The 20,051-nt window shown below is 42.5% G+C and overlaps 1 protein-coding gene across 2 annotated transcripts; it reads left to right on the top strand.

Annotated features, from left to right (window-relative positions):
• Positions 1-546: 546 nt before the first annotated feature.
• On the top strand, positions 547-19,216 carry Sav1 (salvador family WW domain containing protein 1). 2 transcript variants are annotated; one of them, XM_059279920.1, is made up of 5 exons: positions 559-713; positions 2,438-2,884; positions 11,467-11,737; positions 16,337-16,480; positions 18,844-19,216. In XM_059279920.1, exons 1-5 carry the CDS (start codon positions 620-622, stop codon positions 19,049-19,051), a joined length of 1,164 nt encoding a protein of 387 aa, XP_059135903.1. In that variant the 5' UTR covers positions 559-619; the 3' UTR covers positions 19,052-19,216. The 2 variants fall into 2 exon arrangements, with proteins under 2 accessions (XP_059135904.1, XP_059135903.1); XM_059279921.1 differs by lacking the exons at positions 11,467-11,737; positions 18,844-19,216 and having other exon boundaries at positions 547-713; positions 16,337-16,479.
• Positions 19,217-20,051: the final 835 nt, after the last annotated feature.

Here is a 20,051-nt window from a genome sequence, read left to right as displayed (position 1 = left end):
AGCGGGCTCCGGCCGGCCTGGACTCCGGCTCCTCCGCGGGCAGCTGCCCGGGGGGAGCAGCCGCCGTGGGGGCCGCGGTGGTCGCCGTTCCCCGGGGCCCGTTAGCCGCCGCGAGTCCCCGCGTACGCAGCCTCCTCCGCCCGCGCCCGGCGGTGGGGGGTGGGGGGGTGGGGAGGGGCGGGGCGGCTGGCGCGGCGTCGGCTTTCCCAGCATGCCCAGCGGCGCGGGGAAAGTTTACCGGACGTAGGCGGTGGCCGCGGCGGTAGCGGCTCCCGGGCGGCGGACCATGGCCCTGGCGGGCGGCCGCGGCCCTGTGTCACGGCGGGCCCGGGCGGCGGCGGCGGCGGCGGCAGCGGCGACGGCGTCTCCTCCGAGCCGGCTGACTTCCCGGGAGGAGCTGCCCTGCGACTGAGCGGCGGCGGGCGGGCGGGCGGGCGGGCGCGCTTGAGCGCCGCCAACATGCGGCGGAGCTTGCGGGCGGGCGCGGGCGGCGGAGAGCCGAGGCGGAGGCGGCCCCGGCCCGGGAGGCGGCGGCGGCGGCAGGCGGCGGGCGCGCGGCCTTAGCGAGGCTGCTGGGGCGGCGGCGCAGGCGGCGGCGGGGCGGGCGTCGTCCGCGAGGATGCTGTCCCGCAAGAAAACCAAAAACGAGGTGTCCAAGCCGGCCGAGGTGCAGGGCAAGTACGTGAAGAAGGAGACGTCGCCCCTGCTGCGGAGTGAGTGTCGCTCGCGGGGCGGGGACGGGGGCGGGGGGGGGGGGGGGGGGGACGGACCCTGCGAAGCCCCGGCGGGGTGCTGCTGCAAGACAGGCTCCCGGGGAATGAAATGCACGGCTGGCTGTGCCCGGTGTTGGAGGAAAAGTGCTCAGACCCGGGGCGTGCCCGGGGTTGGCGACCCTCGCGGGCGACAGTCGCCTGCGCCACCGAGTTAGCACACACAGGAGCCTGGACGGATGCCTTAGTCCTGCAGCGGGACACAGACTTGTAGCCCTTACCTATCTCAGAGCGGACGAGCCACTAAAGTATTCGCTTTAGGTTTTGCTCCTAAAATTCCGAAAACGCAAAGTACTCAGAATAATTTCTGCGGTAGCAGGCAAGTTACTAACTTTCTCAAACCTCCTCTTTCTAGGGTATGTTCTGACTCCTCCCATAGCTTTTCTTCTCCGTTTAAGATAGTTGAGTCTGAGTTTTTATACTTGAACGTCTTGGTTTTCTTTTTAAAATTCGTGTGTATTCGGAATGGTTAGAAGAGAAGGAGCTAATCCTTTGGTTCTCATTCTAGGAGCTAGGCCCCTTGTGTAATGTGCGTTTCCTTCTTGGAAGCTGGTAGTAACCGTGTGACTTAAATTAAGCATTACCTCATGTTGTTCACAGAGGTTCCTAGTATTTCCACAAGACCACGCCGAAAGGGGTGGAGAGCATATTTTTTTCATTGTGACCATGTGTCGAGCCTTACAGGTTATGTTAATAATTGTAGTGCTTGACGACAAAGTTGGTCCGGTGGGTATGCCAGTAACTTGAAACTTTACTTTTAATTGCTTGTTTTTCTGTTTTTAGGTGATAGCTTGCTTTTTGCAGCAAATAAAGCTTATTAAACATTACTTGAAATCATGCAACATGTTAAGTTGAATCAGTGAATTACTCGATACAGTTTCTGTCATGAACTGTTAATTATTCCAATATTAAGATATTTTAGTGTTAGCTTCTGACACCTTTCATTTACTTAATGAATTCAGAAAATGTGCTCCATATCCAGATTTCTTCATGTTTTAAAGGTATCCGCTTTCTAAGAAAATCTAAGCTGTTCGCACGTTCTGTTTTCAGCAATCCATTATTTTGCTTTGAGTTATCTGTTCTTAAAGGAGCCATAATTCCAGGCTTATTGTTTTTCAGTAGATTCATCATCGGAATTAGATGAGTTTATTTTTCAATTTCCACACTGAAAGGTTTTGCTTTTTAGTTTTGATAAATGTACCTAGAACTGGATAATTCTGAGAGTAGAAAGACAAAACTATTGATTAAAAATCTTTTAAAAGAAATCTGCCTTTGCATGTTTTGGAGGAGCATTTTTTATTGTACTTAAACTGTGTTTGCATGAAGAAAGATTCTTGGCAACACTAAAATCAAGTGAAAACCAAAGTGCGTCATACGTGATGCTGGTGACTGCACTGATTTGTTAGATTACTGTCAGTCTTACTGACATTGGTTCATATTATGTCTGGCAATATACAGCATCGGTTCAGTTGTAGCTGAGCTTACACATAGCACACTATTGCAGATTAGAAATCTATTTGCTTGGGAAAATAGTCTCAACTTAAAGTACCAGTACTGTCTTAAAATTTAAATTTTGTTTACTGGAGCCCTTTGTTATTTTGACAAACAACTTTAGAAGAGTGTATTTATTTGTTGAAATGATGATGTTATTCTTTGTTTGATCGTAGATCTCATGCCTTCATTCATTCGGCATGGTCCAACAATTCCAAGACGGACTGACATCTGCCTTCCAGATTCAGGTTCTAATGCTTTCTCAGCTTCTGGAGATGGAGTAGTTTCAAGAAACCAGAGTTTTCTGAGAACTCCAATTCAAAGAACGCCTCATGAAGTAATGAGAAGAGAAAGCAACAGACTGTCTGCACCTTCTTCTTATCTTGTCAGGAGCCTCGCAGATGTTCCTCGAGAGTATGGCTCATCACAGTCATTTTTAACAGAAGTTAATTTCGCTGTTGAAAATGGAGACTCTGGTTCCCGATACTTTTATTCAGATAACTTTTTTGATGGTCAGAGAAGGCGGCCACTTGGAGATCGTGCACAAGAAGACTACAGGTATTACGACTACAACCATGAGCTCTTCCAAAGAATGCCACAGAATCAGGGGAGGCACACTTCAGGTAACTTGACATAATAAAATAGCACATTGGTTTATTCTTACTGATATTTTGATTTAAAAGGTGATCTTCCATAGGTTCTTGCTTCTGCCTGCTTGCTCGAAGTTTTTAAACTGTAGTGGATGACGGAATTCTTGTGTCTGTTTACTGTGCTATCATATTAAACTTGGTGCTTACCTCAAGATCATCTTGACTGTTAACACTTCGGGGTTTAAAAATGTGAAAAATTTAATGTCTCTAGTTAGATTGAAATTAGATTTAGATTTGGTAGAATGAGAAAGGTCAAATTGGTCTTAAACCTAGGAAAGGAAAAGAGAGGAGGAATTGACTGCTAGGTATCCATAGCGTGGGCAATTGCATGCTTGGTGATCTAGCACTGTTTCTGTAATCCTGACTCTGTGTAGTCAGTAACTTTTTCTCAGTTTGGTCAAAGACTTACCAAATGGTTAATTATGTGTGAAACATGCCTTTTTCTAACAGGTGGGGAATATTGATGATGTAATGAAGAGAGCTGCACTTCCTTTACCTTCTGACCTGGAGGTACTCCTCCAAGAAGGGGGTTAAGGAATGTGGCAGCTCCACCTGATTCCTAAAGTTACTGTAGATGAACTGGTGCAAGTTAAAAAGAAAACTTGTTCCGCCTAGTAAGTTGTAGGCCTTAAATTTGACAGGATAAAGATAGTTGTCTGAGGCTGATTGGCTTTTTAGCAGCCACAACTTCTAATAAACTGACTTAACAATTTGGAATACAACTGTTTTGGCCATAGGAAAATTATCTTCATCTAATATTAATTATGTGTCTAGCATTTTCTTGATCCTCTTGGGATACCATATTTGGGGAGACAAAGCCAGCATACACACAATAGTCCTGGAACAACTAATGGTTATACTTTGTAGTCCTAACTGTTAGAGGGAGTCAGAAGAAAGAGGAGTGTAACCGGAATACTTACAGGACTGCACGCTCCAAGGAGCAGATAGACTTTGAAGTAGGCTTTGAGCTTGGACTTGACATTAACAGGGTAGAAGAAAGACCCACTGCAAACAGAGTAGGGGTGGTTTACATTTAGGAGGCTATATTCTTACCTGTTTGAAGAACTATGACATAAGGTGAAATGGAGATCCATGGTCCAACAGAAGGCCGAGACTGGAAACAAAGAAGCCATTGCACATGTCAAGATCAAATGCTGGAGAGATGCTCAGTGGTTAAGAGCACTGGCTGCTCTCCTAGAGGACTGGGTTCATTTCCCAGCACCCACACAGCTGCTCACAGTCCTCTGACTGGAGTTTGAGGGGATTTGATACCCTCTTCTGGCTTCCGCAGCACTGGGCACACAAGTGGTGCAGTGTGTGTTCCAAGAGCACCAGGTCCCCTGGAAGTGGATGGAGTTGTGAGCTGCCATATGGGACCTGGGAACAGAACCCAAGTCTTCTGCAAGACCAGCAGGTGCCTTTAACCTCTGAGCCATCTCTCCAACCCCCAGTGGTTAAACTTCAAAGCAAATTAGTGGGAACCTGCTGCAGACATTTGGAAGGGACAGAGGGAAAGTGGGACACATCCACATTCATAGAACTAGGGCCCCTAATAGGGCCGGAGAGATGAGGGAGAAGAGTCAGATATGGCTAGCATAACACCTTGGTACAAAGGATGTGCTTAATGAAGTGAGTGAGTGAGTGAGTGAGTGAGTGGGTGAGTGAGTGGGTGAGTGAGTGAGTTCAGGGGTTTCCGATCTGGAGACTGATGGCATAGCTTGTTAACTGAAGGAGAGCAGAGATAATAGCTGTGTTTATTGTTCATGTAGAGCAGTGGGTCTCAACCTTCCTAATGCTGCGACCTTTATTACAGTTCCTCATGGTGTGGTGATGATCCCCAACCATCAAATGATTTTTGTTCCTATTTCATGACTGTAATCTTGATACTGTTATGAATCGTAATGTAAACATCTGTGTTTTCTGATGGTCTTAGGTGACCCCTGTGAAAGGGTTATTTGACCCCAAAGGGGTTACAACCCACAAATTGAGAACCACCAGCATAGATGATTTGTTGAGTTCTTTGCACTTATTTTCCCATTTGTGTATTGCAAATATCACTGATAGCTCAAACGGATTGAATATCCCAGTTCCAGAAATCTGACCTTTGAAATGTTCCAAAATCCAAACATTTTTGAGCATGAACATGACACCATATTGAGGCAATTTTTCTGTCTTTTTTTTTGTTTTTTGTTTTTTTTGTTTTTTTTGAGACAGGGTTTCTCTGTGTAGCTTTGCGCCTTTCCTGGAACTCACTTGGTAGCTCATGCTGGCCTCGAACTCACAGAGATCCACCTGGCTCTGCCTCCCAAGTGCTGGGATTAAAGGCATGCACCACCACCGCCCAGCTCTGTCTTTTTTTATTAAGAAATTTTCTATTCATTTTACGTACCAACCACAGATCCCCTCCCCTCCCTCCTCCCACCTCCCAACCTCCCCCCCCCCCCCATCTCAACCTCCTTTCCCACCTCCTCCAAGGCAAGGCCTCCCGTGGAAAGTCAGCAAAGCCTGATACACTCAGTTGAGGCAGGTCTAAGTCCCTCCCCCTGGACCAAGGCTATGTAAGGTGTCCCACCATAGGTAGTAGGCTCCAAAAAGCCAGCTCATGTCCTAGGGATGGATCCTGGTCCCACTGCCACTTGATCCTAGAGCAGATCAAGCTACATCACTGTCTCACATATGCAGAGGGCCTAGTCCAGTCCTATAGAGGCTCCAGAGCTATTGGCCCACAGTTCATGAGTTCATAATTTGGTTTGCTTGTCTCTGTAGGTTTCCCCATCATGATCTTGATGCCCCTTGTTCATAGACTCTCTCTTCTCTCTCTTCGACTGGACTCCTGGAGCTCGGCCTGGTACTTGGCTGTGGATGTCTGCAGCTGCTTCCATCAGTTACTGGGTGAAGGCTCTCGTAGTCCAATCAGCACTCAGCAATTTTTTTTTTAACTGTTGTGTGTGTGCATTCGTGTGCATGTTTTAAGATACAGTCTCACTGTATAGCCCAGGGTAGTCTGGAATTCACTATGTAGCCTAAACTGGGTTCAAACTTAGTAGTTTGAATGCTCCTCCTGCCTCTGTCTTCCTAGTGCTGGGATTACAGGAGTAAGCCCTGACAGTTGCACTGAAAATACTATATGAAATTATCTTCAGGCTGTTTTTATAAGAGATATGTAAAACATACATGAATTTGATGTGCAGACTTGGGGCTATGCCCAGGATATTACACCACACCAATTCCAAAATCCAAAACACCATTGTCAGCATCTGGATAAGAGATACTCAACTTGTAATTGTTTTATTCCTTAGCTTTCTGTATTTCATTTATTTGTTTGTTTTTTTGAGACAGGGTTTCTCTGTGCAGCTTTGGTACCTGTCCTGGAACTCCCTCTGTAGACCAGGCTAGCCTCGAACTCACAGAGATCCACCTGCCTCTGCCTCCCAAGTGCTGGGATTTAAAGGTGTGCACCACCACTGCCCAGCTAATTTCTGTATTTTAAATATGAAGAAATGAAATGCCAAGTTGAAATCTTGTTTTAAAATTCTGATTTGTAAAATATCATTGAGGAAATACTGTAAACTGAATTTCTACCCATCTCTCCTAGGAGCAGTCGGATATGGTTTTTGTAATAAAGGTAGATTTTAAAACAACTTCTCAATCACAATGAGAATGGAAGTGTAAGATCTGGGGAGATATCTCAGTCCCTAGAGTGTTGGCTAAGCAAGCATGAGGACCTAGAACCTTGTCAGGAATGGTGGCCTGCTCCTGTAACCCAACAGTTGGGGTGGAGGCGGCCATAGATGGATCCCTGAAGCTCACTGGCCAGCCAGCCTAGGTAAATCTATGAGCTTCAGATTCAGTGAGAGACCCTGTCTCAAAAAAGTTTGGAGAGCAGGTGAGGAAAAGGCACCTAATCTAAACCTCAAGCCTCTTTGGGCCTCCACAAGCACATACTAACATGAATGTGTACCTGTGTGCACATGTACACAGCCACACTATTGTATACATACTATATATACAACACACACACAGAAAGTACAAGTTCATTGGGCATTTTTCCAAATGTAGTATTATCTTAAAAATAAGATTTGAGCTGGGCAATGGTGGCGCACACCTTTAATCCCAGCACTTGGGAGGCAGATCTCTTTGAGCTCGAAGACAGCCTGGTCTACAGAGTGAGTTTCAGGAAACCCTGTCTTGAAAAACGAAAAAGGGAAAAAAATAAGATTTGATTTTAGGTTACAACCAACATCTGCTTTTAATGTCAGTAGACTTCCATTCTGAGTCTCTTATGTAAAAAAAAGAAAAAGAAAATTGCCTTTTAATTTTTTTTCCTTTTTTTGAGATAGGGTTTTCTCTGTGTAACTACCTTGGCTGTCCTGGAACTCACTCTGTAGACCAGGCTGGCCTTGAACTCACAGAGATCCACCTGCCTCTGCCTCCCGAGTGCTGGGATTAAAGGTGTGGGGCTAATTTTTAAAGATTCCATCTGTGCTAGTTTGGGTTACTCCAGCCTCTTTCCTTTCATGTGAAATGGTAATGAGTCTCCGGTGGGTATGGTTCTGTGTGCACTTCTCCCCATGTGTTAGGATGTTAAGTTTTGACCATGTTCTCGCTGTCAGCCTGATTTACTCATCAGGAATTCTCCAGCAAGCTTACCTGTTGGTTTGGGAAGTCAATAACGATCCTTTTCGTTGGGGGTTGTAAACTCTGAGACCTTAATCCTGTCATTTCTTCTGATTTATTAGTTGGAGTTCTAAAACAGTTTTCTTTTATAAATACTTTGATGGTCATTCATTTAGGAAAGATGGGTTAAACACTAGATCTTTCCTTTTATTTACTATTTTTCAGAGTAATGAAGTGGTACCCCAGCCACTTCCAAAGATTAGTGCAGTTTTTTTTGTGGGCTATCTCTATGACCTCATAGATAACTTTTTAATTCCAGGATTTATTTAGGTTTAACTAGGTTTTTCATTAATATCCATTTTCTGTTTCCAGATCCACTCATATCTGTAGCCTTCTGTGGTCTCTGCCACTGTTAGGTTTTTTAGTTTCTGTGATCCTGATAGTGTCGATGAGTTCATGCCAGACATTTTGTTGAACCCCCTCACTGTGACTTTTATCTGATATTTTTCCTCCTGATTAGATTGATCTTATTTTACTGGCTTTGAGAGGTGGAGGAGGGAGGAGAGAAGGGAAGAGGCATGAAGGACAGAGAAAGAAAAAGAAATCTAGTGTGTAAGGAGTTACACAATATCCATGTGCTATTACTATGGGGGGGGGGAGTCACTAGCACTAAGGCACTTTGAAGAGGGCAAGTATATTAAACTTTCCCTGTTGGGGTGGGGACAGCTAAATATGTGCAGTTCTGCTTTAATATCTACACATGTCAATTTTCCCACTAAGGATGTTTTCTCTCCTCTTTTCTCATTCTGTAGTTTCTATCATACATATATATTACATATGTTTATTTTATATTTAGGGTTACAATGTGATTTTGAGTCATTTATTGTCCAAGTTGTTCCAGTTTGATCTGTAGTTGGAAGTTTTCCTGTGTCCCAGCTGGCCGGCAGTTGGGACAGTTTTCTCCTACTCATGTCCCCCAAGTAAAACACACAGAGACTTATATTAATTATAACTGCCTGGCCATTAGCTCAGACTTATTACTGACTAGCTCTTACACTTAAATTAACCCATAATTCTTGTTGATGTTTAGCCACGTGGTTTGGTACCTTTTCTCAGTTCTGCCTTGTCATCTTGCTTCCTCTGTGTCTGGCTGGCGACTCCTGACTCAGCCTTCCTCTTCCCAGAATTCTCCTCATCTGCTTATCGTGCCTATACTTCCTGCCTGGCTACTGGCCAATCATTGTTTTATTTATCAACCAATTAGAGCAATACACATTCACAGCATGTAGAATGACATCCTACAGCATTGAACATTGGACACTTTCTATATGATGTCCATTCTATTTTTGAATAGTTCTTCCTGAGACTACAGAATGTTAAGCACATCTTGTGATTCTGATCCAGACCCAGGACTGGTTGCTTCTTCAGCGTGAACTTGTAGAATTTAGAGTCGCTATACTGCTGTAGTGGGCACCTCTGTTGTTTGAACTCCCGTGGACACTCATCCCCTGCGATGGTCTCCTCTGGTCTTCACTGTTCTTTGTGCTTTCTAATGGGCCTGGACGGTTGGACATTCCAGACTCCTTTGTGTCTGGCCTGTGTCAGCCTTGGAATCCACCTGTGGTTCAAGGAGTCCTCAAGGAGCTCCGGTTCCTTTCCATAGGGACTGGGATTCATAGGATTGGGATCACAACTAGGATTCGTTGCTACTGCATGGATTATTGCTTCCAGATTTTTCAGTGGACAAATCTAGGAAAGACATTTGGGTATTTGTTTTAGAAACAGTTTCATCAATTTATACTATTGGTGATTTAAATGAAGATCCTAGATTTTTACTTTTTGCTTTAAAAAATTCATTGTAGAACATGTGAAACATAAAATTCACCATCTTTAAACCTGTTGAGTGTCTTGTTGTGTGGTATTAATCTATATATTCACATTGTGTTGCCATGCTTGCAGATACTTTTTCATACTGAAAATAGTGGTTTATGTTGACAATTAAAATGCTGTTCATTTGTCCACTGTGGTGGCTCGAACCTTTAATCCCAGAACTCTGGATGCAGAGGCAGTTAGTTCTCTGTGAGTTTGAGCCAGCCTGGTCTGCATAGTTCCAGGCCATCCAGGGATACAAAGTCATTTCTATCATCCCATTCCTTCTATAAATAACCAGTTTCATTAATTTTTGTTGTAGTGTTACATTTTAGCATTTTATGAAAATGGGTATAAATACATGTATGTGTGCATATACATATTTTTCTCATCTCTATTGATTTTGTTTTGTGTGTTACTCTAAACTGGATAACATAAGAAACATTTGAGTTTATGTTGGATGTCAGAAGCAGCTCAGCTGTGTGCTTCTGACTCAGGGTCTCTCATGAAGTCATAGGGCTTCAATTACGTCTGCGCTTCCCCAGGCTGTGATATCATTGTCCTTAGATGCACAGTTCAGAGAATACTCCTGAAGCTGTGAACAAGAGCCTTTCATTTTAGCTGGAGGCCTCAGTTCCTCATTACATCACTGCTTAAGACATGTGATCCAAGGGGAAGCACATGAGCTTGATAGGAACAGAAGCTGCATGGTATCTTAATATCAGAGGTCACGTACCATCCTTTCTGCCATAGATTATTGCTCACAAAGGCAGGTGAATACCAGGAAGTCTGGGATGGTGGCACCCAGGGCTGTTCTAAGTATGACTATAAGAAGGAAGCATATTACCTATCCTTTTTCACCTCTTGTTTTGGTGGGGTGGGGTGGGGTGGGGTGGGGAGGGGTGAGACAGGGCTTCTCTCTAGCCCAAGCCAGCCTAGAACTCACTGTGCATCCTAGGCTTACCTCAAACTTGAGGCATTCTTTCTTCCAGAGTCTCCCAAGTGCTGGGATCACTGGCAAGAGTCGCCAGAGAGATTAAGTAGAAAGTGTCTTCGTGTGTGTAGCTGTGCAGTCCAGTACTCTGCTCTGACCTCTGCATCCAGTAGCATAGTTGTCTACTATGACAACAGTGGTTCATCTGCCTTTCTGTAGACTAGGCTACAGTGACTAGCCTTTTGCATTTCCCATTATGTTATATGTTAGGTGCAAACAGTTTTTAAAACACCTGCCAATAACCTGTATTTATTTATAAAGTTACATTTCATCCTTTAGAATTTCAGAGTTTGAACAGAAGCATTTCTGTTCAAGCATGCTTAATTGAATATATCTTCTAAATTATTTTTGTCACTGCTGTTTACACAGATACTGAAATGATTGAAAGAAACACTGCTTCTAATCTAAGCGGGGATTCTAACATTTCAGCATATTAAGGGTATCAGGATAAATTGAAAAATGAGTTTATTATCATTCTTTAAACATTTTGCTCAGCCAAATATATAAAATATATAGTACATATCCTACAAACACGTCAGGTGATTGGGACTCTGACTTTGACTTTTAGAGCCATTATAAGTGGTGTTATTTCATGAACTTCTATTCCTAGTTGTGGTCAGCATGTGGCTATTTGACTTAACTTGCATGTGGACTGTATGACTTGCCTTGATAATTATTATATTAAATTATAATAAAGTATTAAAATTCTAGGGCACTTAAAAATTCTAGGGCACAGCTCGATTCTTTGAAAAAAATTATAAACTGGGAATGGTTTTACAAGTTTATTTTTGCTTTTTTAAAAACTTTTTGGATGAAATGTCAAATCTTAAATCTTGACTGGGATTTATTTTTCCTTTCACTTTTCCTTTAGTGGTATAAATATTTAAGTGTTGCTGTACCCTGGTGATGGAAGATTCAAACAAACAAGCCAAAACTCATATTCGTTTCAAAATTCAGTTCATTTTTCTTTTTCTAATTTAATAGTATTTTATGAATTTTGTGGAAATTTTATACTGACATAATCATAAATTTTAACAGATAATTGAACACTTGCTCCATTTTCTTTTCCTTTCAGGTATTGGGAGAGTCGCTGCTACATCTCTAGGGAATTTAACTAACCATGGCTCTGAAGATTTACCCCTTCCCCCTGGCTGGTCTGTGGACTGGACAATGAGAGGGAGAAAATACTACATAGATCATAACACAAACACGACTCACTGGAGTCATCCTCTTGAACGAGAAGGACTTCCTCCCGGGTGGGAACGAGTTGAGTCATCAGAATTTGGAACCTATTATGTGGACCACACCAATAAAAGGGCTCAGTACAGGCACCCGTGTGCTCCCAGGTAAAGTAGCACCTTCATTTTTGGTTTTCTATTTTGAGAGCATCCCATGTTAGATTTTGGTCTCACACATTTAGAAGAGAATAAGCATCTTGAAGCTTAAGATTTTAAATAGTTACTTCTCAAAATTTATACTTATCCTAGATATATTTTAATAATGAATGATTTTAATAATTAGTAAGTTTTTAAAAGTTTTTTTCTCTTGGAGCAACCTAAAACAAATGTATCTTTGAGACAGATTCCAATTAGAAGAGATGCCAGAATGTTTTGTTGTAGATACCCAAAAATTCAAGTTAATAAATCACCCGGCTCTTCATCTTAAATTCCCTCAGTCAGACCCACCTCCTAGGAAGTCAGAATATACTTTGAAATTTTGACATTATCTTGCTGTTTTTAGTCAACTGCAGACACGATTTTATGTTGTTTTCTTACTGAAAATTTGGAATGGAACAAAACAGTCTAGCTTTTTAATAAATATTACAAGTAATTCTTTGGGCTGTTTTGAATGACACTTAAGCCTTGTGTTATCTATTATTGTAGCCAGTTGTCATGCGTGGCTATTGAGCACTTGAAACTTGATTAATCCAGTTGAGACTGTGCTTCAAAGTACATAGAAAACTATATTAACGTAATAGTGAAGAAGCAAATAGTTCACATTAGTCATGTTTAAGCTGCAAGAACTGGGTACAATGGGGAAATGTCATAAGCACATGGAAAGACACTGCCTAGGGTCATCTGGCCTAATACAGTTTGTTGGAAGTCTGTTTTTTTCCAGTGATTACATTTAGTGGCATTTAGTCAGCTTTATTGAATAACTTCATGAAGTTTTTGAAGAACTAAGACCACGGTTATGTTTGCTGTCATACAGTAGCTGTCTGTACAACCAGATTTGAAAGGTTACCTTCTGTTTATCACACCTTGTATTACTGTAGAGTGTTGATGGTTCGTAAAGCAATTTTCCAGATGATGGTTTCATTTCTCACACACACACACACACACACAAACCTAGATACATAAATAATCTTAAAGTAAACTGAACTGTTAACCAGAGTATAATCTAGACCTTATTTTAATGCCAGTTAAGAAAGCAGTGACCTTTTTTTATATTCACATGTCTTTTCTGTTTAGAGGCAGACTCTTCAGTTTTGTCTTTCTGCCTGAAATAGCTCAGTTTGGTTTCCCAGACTTAACTCTGTAGCCTGCAGGCATTGAGTACTTTGCACAGTACTCTCTGCGAACATCTCACTCCTATATAAGCAGTCCTCCCTTCTCAGCTTACACGGGCTGTTAGAGCTAATTGAAACCTGAACCTTTTTCATTCCCGATGCTTTCACAGACTCTAGTCAAGGCCCAGGTGTCTGCCTGGCCTGGCCCAGTGCCCGGTCCTGCTGCACTGCATACCCCAACCTCACCTCTTCAGTCAGCGGAAGAAGAGAGACATCTTCCTTTGTTTTGAGAAAAGCTATAGACCTTTCCAGTATAGATGTTGGCAAGTTACTAGTTATTTGCAGAAACCTGTGCTTATAATTTAAGCCTTGTATGAAGGTTAAAACTAAGGCCCAGCTTTTTATCACCGCTGAAACTGTCATTAAAAAGAATGAATACCAGCCAGAAGAAATGTTTCAAAATACAGAAGGTTTAACTTGTTGTTGCTTTTTTTAAAATAGATTTTTGAGTTTTATTAAAATTTCACATGAACAAGAAATAAGAAATATAATCACATCAAAGAACAAATTGTCATTGTTTGGACATGTACATCAAACAAATTTTGTAGGGCAGATTTCAAAAAGGTGTGGAATTGTAACATTTAAAAGCATAGTTAATCTGTTTCTAGGAATGCTAAACATATAGTCTAAGCTTGTTTTCAAAACAAAAAAACCTTAAGACTGTTCGCTTTAATTTCTTAAGACTACTAAGGCAGAGAACTAGCTTGTACTTGATTTATAGTATACTTCATACATTTATGAAATCTGTTCTGAGTCCAGAAAAATAGAACTATCCAAACCAAAGGTTCTGATGTAACAGATTGTTTTGAAGCTAAAATGAATCCTGGAACGATAAAAGCATTGTAACCCCATAATAAGGGAACTCCACAACCCCAAACAATGTCCAAGATCACTTATGAAAAGAAGAAAGATAAAAAGCCTGGGCTGTATACACAGTGATTTCTTCAGCTCAATACAGATGGCAACAAACTGCTCTCACAGATGAAACGGTTAAGGCAGCTTTGTCTTGAAGAATGTAGCTGTAGAGCCAGTCATACCTGGCCAGTACCACTGTCCAGCCCTCCTCACTTGTCTGTTTCCACTGCTGCCGCTAAATATCCTGATAAAATTCTTGTTGTCATTATTGTAACGATAGTTAACAGAATAGTTAACACCTTGTTGAGGCAGTGCTGCTCTTGGGTTAGGAACACGGTTCTGTTAGTTGTTGGCCTCATGACATCTGGAATCAGGCTGGTTGTATCCATCTGCTTTTTTCTTGCCTCCTACATTGCCCCCTCAGTTGCCCTGAGCTCCACAAGGACAAGGTCCTCTCTACTGTTCTACAGGTCTTGAGCCTCTTGGTGATCTCAAATGTGCTCACCCCACCCCCACCCCCGTTGTTGGGGGCCCTGCTACCCAGCTCCCCAATAATCACACAGAGAGATGTATTATGTCTTATAAATGCCTGTCCTTAGCTTGGCTTCTTTCTAGCCAGCTTTTCTTAAATTATCCTGTCTACCTTTTGCCTCTGGGCTTTTGTCTTTCTCTATTTCTGTATACCTTTCCTTACTCTTACTCCTTGTCTTGCTGTGCAGCTGGGTGGCTGGCCCTTCGAGGCCTCCTTTTCTTACTTCTCGATCTTCTCCTCCCAGATTTCTCCTATTTACTCTCTCTGCCGGCCAGCTCCACCTGTCCTTTCTTTGCCTTGCTATTGGCCGCTCAGCTCTTTATTATGCCAGTCAGGTATTTTAGACAGGCAAAGTAACACAGCTTCACAGAGTTAAACAAATGCAACATGAAAGAATGCAACACAGCCAGGCAGTGGTGGTGTACACCTTTAATCCCAGCATTCGGGAGGCAGAGGCAGGACAGTCTCCAAAACTACACAGAGGAACCTTGTCTCGGGAAAAAAAATACAACACATTTTGCATCATTAAACAAATGTTCCACAACATAAACAAATGTAACACATCTTAAAATAATATTCCACAACACGCCCCCCGTGAATAGCTAGCTCTACCTCGTAGACATGGTGCTCCCCACGCCTTAGTGGTAGTGTAACACTTCACCCTCCCCATCCTTCTCTCATGCATAGCTGTCATCATAGCCATAGTAGGGAATCTTCCTATCCTCCATGATAGTCATGGTAATCATAACCATAGTCATCACCATAGTAGCCTTCATAGCTGTACCAACCATCTGCAGGGTAGCCATATCCACCTCTCCCTCCACCATGGCCTCAACATCTTATTTGGAACAATCTTCATATATATTACTTCTGGAAGCCTGCCTAGCAACTTGGCACTCTCCTTGTCTTGTGTGGTGCTGAGCTGAGACAGTTTCAATCCCCCCTTTCTGTTTCTTCTCTACTCATTTCATTCAGAGCCTCAACAGTAGCTCTTCTATCTACAGAATGAAGAAATGCATCATCTTGTGACTTCTTCACTCTCTCCAGCCTTTCAAACTCAGAAAATGACTTTTTCCAATACTTCTTCTGTCATTGTAGCAGCCAAGTTTCTCATAAAACTTTACCATAGCCGCAACTTCTGGATCTGCCATGACCATGGCTACTCTTAGGAAGGAAAACACTTAATTTTGGCTGGCTACAGTCCAGAGGTTTAGTCCATTATCATCATGGCAGGAAGCATGATAGTATTCAGGCAGACATGGTACTGGAGAGGTAGCTGAGAGTTCTACATCTGGATCTGCAGGCAGCAGGAAGAGGGACACTAGGCTTGGCTTGAGCATCTGAAACCTCAAAGCCTACCCTAGTGACACACTTCCTCCTGTGGGGGCCATCCCTATTCCACACCACCACAAATTGTAACTACATTCTCCCCCACTTTCACTTTTCCACGGTCAGCCAGCGTCTGGCTCATGCTGCTGACTGGTGATCTTCATTTTCTGTCATCAGGCTGATGACAGAGAATAACATCCACCAAACCCTGTTAAACCTGCGAGTTCACTGAACTCGTCCAGAATGTTTTCTTTAGTCTCATTCTCTGGATTGGATCCAACAAAAAGTCTGTTGCCACAGAAGTGCGCACTCTCAGGTGTTTGCCAGGACGGATTCCATGACTCTCACACAGTTCAACCTAGAAAGTTCTGTTGGGGTACGACAGTCGGTTTGGCCAAAAAGCACATTGAAGAGCCTTAAAAGCTGTATGGTCGCCGGGCGGTGGTGGCGCACGCCTTTAATCCCAGCCCTCGGGAGGCAGAGCCAGGCGGATCTCTGTGAGTTCAAGGCCAGCCTGGGCTACAGAGTGAGTTCCAGGATAGGCACCAAAACTACACAGGGAAACCCTGTCTCGAGAAAAAAAAAGCTGTATGATCATCATACTTTCTGGCCTATGTGAAGGGGCTTCTGTATTAATAAATGTCAATTCTTTTTTCTTAGCGTACCTCGGTATGATCAGCCTCCTCCCATCACATACCAGCCACAGCAAACTGAAAGAAATCAGTCCCTCCTGGTTCCTGCAAATCCTTACCATACTGCAGAAATTCCTGACTGGCTTCAGGTTTACGCCCGAGCCCCTGTGAAGTAAGTGAGCACACAGCACCAGTATCTTGGGGTCTCTAACAAGCTCAACTTAAGGACCATGCTTAGCTGGGCAGTGGTGGTACAGATCTTTAATCCCAGCACTTGGGAGGCAGAGGCAAGTGGATGGATCTCTGCATTCTGGTCCAGCCTGGTCTACAGAGCGAGTTCTAAAACTCAAAGTCAGGGCTACACAGATAAACCCTGTCTCAGAAACAAAACAAAACAAAACAAAAAAAAAAAAAAAAAAAAGTACCATACTCTTCTTTTAATATTGGACCTCTATGTAACATTTAAGAAAGGATATCAGAGCTTATAAGGTTAGACTCTTTGATTAGAAGTAAGAATTCTTGAAAGATGTCTGAATCCTCATTTCTTTGTGTGCAGATGTCTGGTAATTGATACCTAAGAATACTAAGTATGGACAAGTTTAATTTTTGTTGTTTTCTTTACTTACATTTTATAAGATTAACTTGTAAGTTGATGTAGTTACTTATAACCAAACAAGAACCCAAGTAAGAGCTTGGTACACCGATGAAACTTTCACTCAAAGCAGAACACTCTGGGATTTGAGTTCTTTGTTAGGAATACGAGTTTATTTCAGAGAAATCATAGATAAATTAAACTACCTGAGTGACAGCAGTTCTGGGAAACACCTGAGACGTAACTGCTTCTTCATGCAACTCCAGTTCCCAGGAGTTAGAGTGCCCAGAAAAGAGAAGAATATCCAGGCTTCTGCAAAGAAACCAGTCTTCTGTTAGTAAGTTTTTATCCTCAAGGAAGAGAATAAAAGTGGAAGTCTAGTGAAATGCTTCCCGGGGCTTTGCTGGTGTTCCTGGTGCACACACCCGAGACAGCTGAACTGTGTGCTGCGCTGGGCAGCTTGCAATAACTGCTCAGTGTCTTGTTTTTGAAGCCATATATATTTTTATATTAGATGGATGGTCCTTTTGGAATAAAATTGCAAATGTATCTATTAGGTAGGATATAGTGATTATTACAAAGAAATCTAGAATTTGTAATTAAAGCTTCCTTTTATGTCTGCCCTGCAGTGATTTGAGATGATGACATCAACATGACAGACACTGACTTGCTATGTTTACATTCCTCTAATAATGGACATTCAGAAAACTGTAATAGGATGTAGTTTTTGGAAATTACAGAACCACTATAGACTGGAGTTGGTATTAATGGTTGCCCAGGACTAATTTTTAATCTGAAGTAATATTTAACAGTTTTTTTCCCCTTCCTTAAAAAATAGTGCATTTGGGACTGGAAAGATAGCTCACTTGTTAAGACCATTGGCTGCTCTTGCAGAGGACCCAGGTTCAGTTCCTTAGCACCCACAGGGCAGCTCACAATTGTCTGAAATTCCAGTTCCAGGGGATCCAGTACCCTTTTCTGGTTTCCATGGGCACCAAGCATGCATGTGGTGCATAGACACATCATGTGGGCAAAAAACACCCATGCACATAAAAATAAATCTTAAAAAAAAATCTCTCAAGTTAAAAAAAAAATGTACTTAGGGCTGGACAGAGAGCAGTTAGGAGTGCTTGCTGCTTTTGCAGAGGACCCTAGTTCAGTTCTCAGAACCATATGGTGACTTAATGTGGAGGCCCACAAAGGTATCCTAGGTGAGATCTGAGCTTGCTTTACCCAGCAGGGCTGCATTAGAGGATTGCTTGGCCATGTGCATGGTTACTAGGTGATGGAAGGGTCTACACTTGGCTGAGGTAGGGGGAGGTCTTTGCCCTACCCCTTGGCATTCCTATAAATAGCCCTTTAGAAGAGACAGAAGGGGCTGGTAGATAAGGATCCAGGCCCTCCCGAGGCTATCCTGTCTTTCTGTTTCTCTCCCCTCTATCCTTCTATCTAAATCTCTTATCCCTCTTTCTTCAAGAATTCCCTGTCATAGAAAAGTGGGAGCTGTTCTCCCACAACTTAAAACTGTAACTCCAGTTCCAGGAGATCTGACATCTTATTTGGCTTTCTTGGGCACCAGGCATGCACACAGTGCGGTTACACGCATGCAGGCAAAGCCTTCATACGCATAAAAATCTGTAAATGAATTTTAAAAAGAGAGGAAAGAGGAGAAGTAGTGTATTTAGAACCATGTGTATTAGCGTGCTCCTGTATTCCCAGCTACTGAGGAGGGTGGGGCAAGAGGGTATCCTCAGCTCAGGAGTTCAGGGTCAGATCCCCAACTCAAAAACAAAAAAAAAAAAGTTTACTAACTCAAATATTTTAAAATAAAACTTATTAAAACTTAGTTTGTTTACTTATAATAAAAATGTCTATAAAATATAGCAGTTTATTGTTGTAAATGCACATTTATGTATTCTGTTATGAACACTGTTTTCTGACAGATACGACCACATTTTGAAGTGGGAGCTCTTCCAGCTGGCTGATCTGGACACATACCAGGGAATGCTGAAGCTGCTCTTCATGAAGGAGCTGGAGCAGATCGTTAAGCTGTACGAGGCCTACAGACAGGCTCTTCTCACGGAGCTGGAAAACCGCAAGCAGAGACAGCAGTGGTATGCCCAGCAGCACGGCAACAAGTTTTTAAGTTAATTTCATCACAGTCCAAGCTTTCTAAGAGCTTTCGAATATTTTCAGATAAATGACTGCAAACAAGTACTTTGGTTAATAAAGGCAACTTACTATTTGGAATTAGAAAATTCTAGTTTTACATATATTTTGTTACCAGTTTTTTTTCTTGTATTGAACCAAAAACAACAGTTTTATCATTTAAAGAGCCAATATGGCATACACTTCCAAATGCTGTATATTAAGAAACTGCTTTGAATATTCTTGATGAAAATGAGTACAGGAAGAGAACATCATCATAACCAGGCATTTAGCAAACAATCACTCTTTCTTCTTAGGAATACACTCTTCTTGTTCAGAGACAGGAAGAGGGCGAGAGCACATTTTTGAAAAGTTGCTTATTGTGGTATGAAGTACTTTCTGGAATAAGGTGGATTGACCATTACTATGAGTGTAGCTCAAAATACAAAATAGGACTTGGAATCTTTCTTGTGATGAACTTGTGTATGATGTATGTGGTCTCCCCCTCCTCTTCCTCCCTAATGTAAGGAGCACCTTTGAAGTGGGGTGATAAAGCCTTTCAGCAATACGTTAACCACAAGGCCTTAGCCTGTGTGGGGAAGGCCTGTGCACCTGTTGCCAATACTGCCTCCTTCCTTTGAGCCAGAGCACACAACTCCAGTTAGCAAGGCTCTGGTGAGACACAGGGCAGGCTTCCTGACCACATAGCTCACTGCCTTCCACCAGGCTCGGCCAAGTTGCCAAAACTGACAATCAGGGATCCAGTAAGAAATCTTGGTCATTTGTGAGTTTTATATTGCCTTTTTATCACAGAGAAGTATTCATCGTAAAGGTCTAGAAACAGGTCACTCCTTCCCATTTGTCTTGCTTTTGGCTTAATAGTTGTTCATAATTAGAGCCAAACACTTGGTTAAGATAAGTTTATGGAACTTGCAGCTGTAAATCTAGAATTCTGTGAGTTTCATAGCTCTTCAGTTGTGCTTACAAGTGTTGTGAATATGTA

This window comes from Peromyscus eremicus, chromosome 14, assembly GCF_949786415.1.
Source record: "Peromyscus eremicus chromosome 14, PerEre_H2_v1, whole genome shotgun sequence".
NCBI classification, from domain to species: Eukaryota; Metazoa; Chordata; class Mammalia; order Rodentia; family Cricetidae; genus Peromyscus; species Peromyscus eremicus.
Note: the sequence above shows the minus strand (reverse complement) of the source record. Positions and strands in the feature narration are given on the sequence as shown.

Excerpts from the sequence above, each read along its gene's own strand:
- Sav1 (XM_059279920.1), top strand. The coding sequence starts at position 620 with ATGCTGTCCCGCAAGAAAACCAAAAACGAGGTGTCCAAGCCGGCCGAG. Across the intron at positions 11,738-16,336 it reads AGGCACCCGTGTGCTCCCAG|CGTACCTCGGTATGATCAGC; the intron begins GTAAAGTAGCAC and ends CTTTTTTCTTAG. Across the intron at positions 16,481-18,843 it reads TACGCCCGAGCCCCTGTGAA|ATACGACCACATTTTGAAGT; the intron begins GTAAGTGAGCAC and ends GTTTTCTGACAG.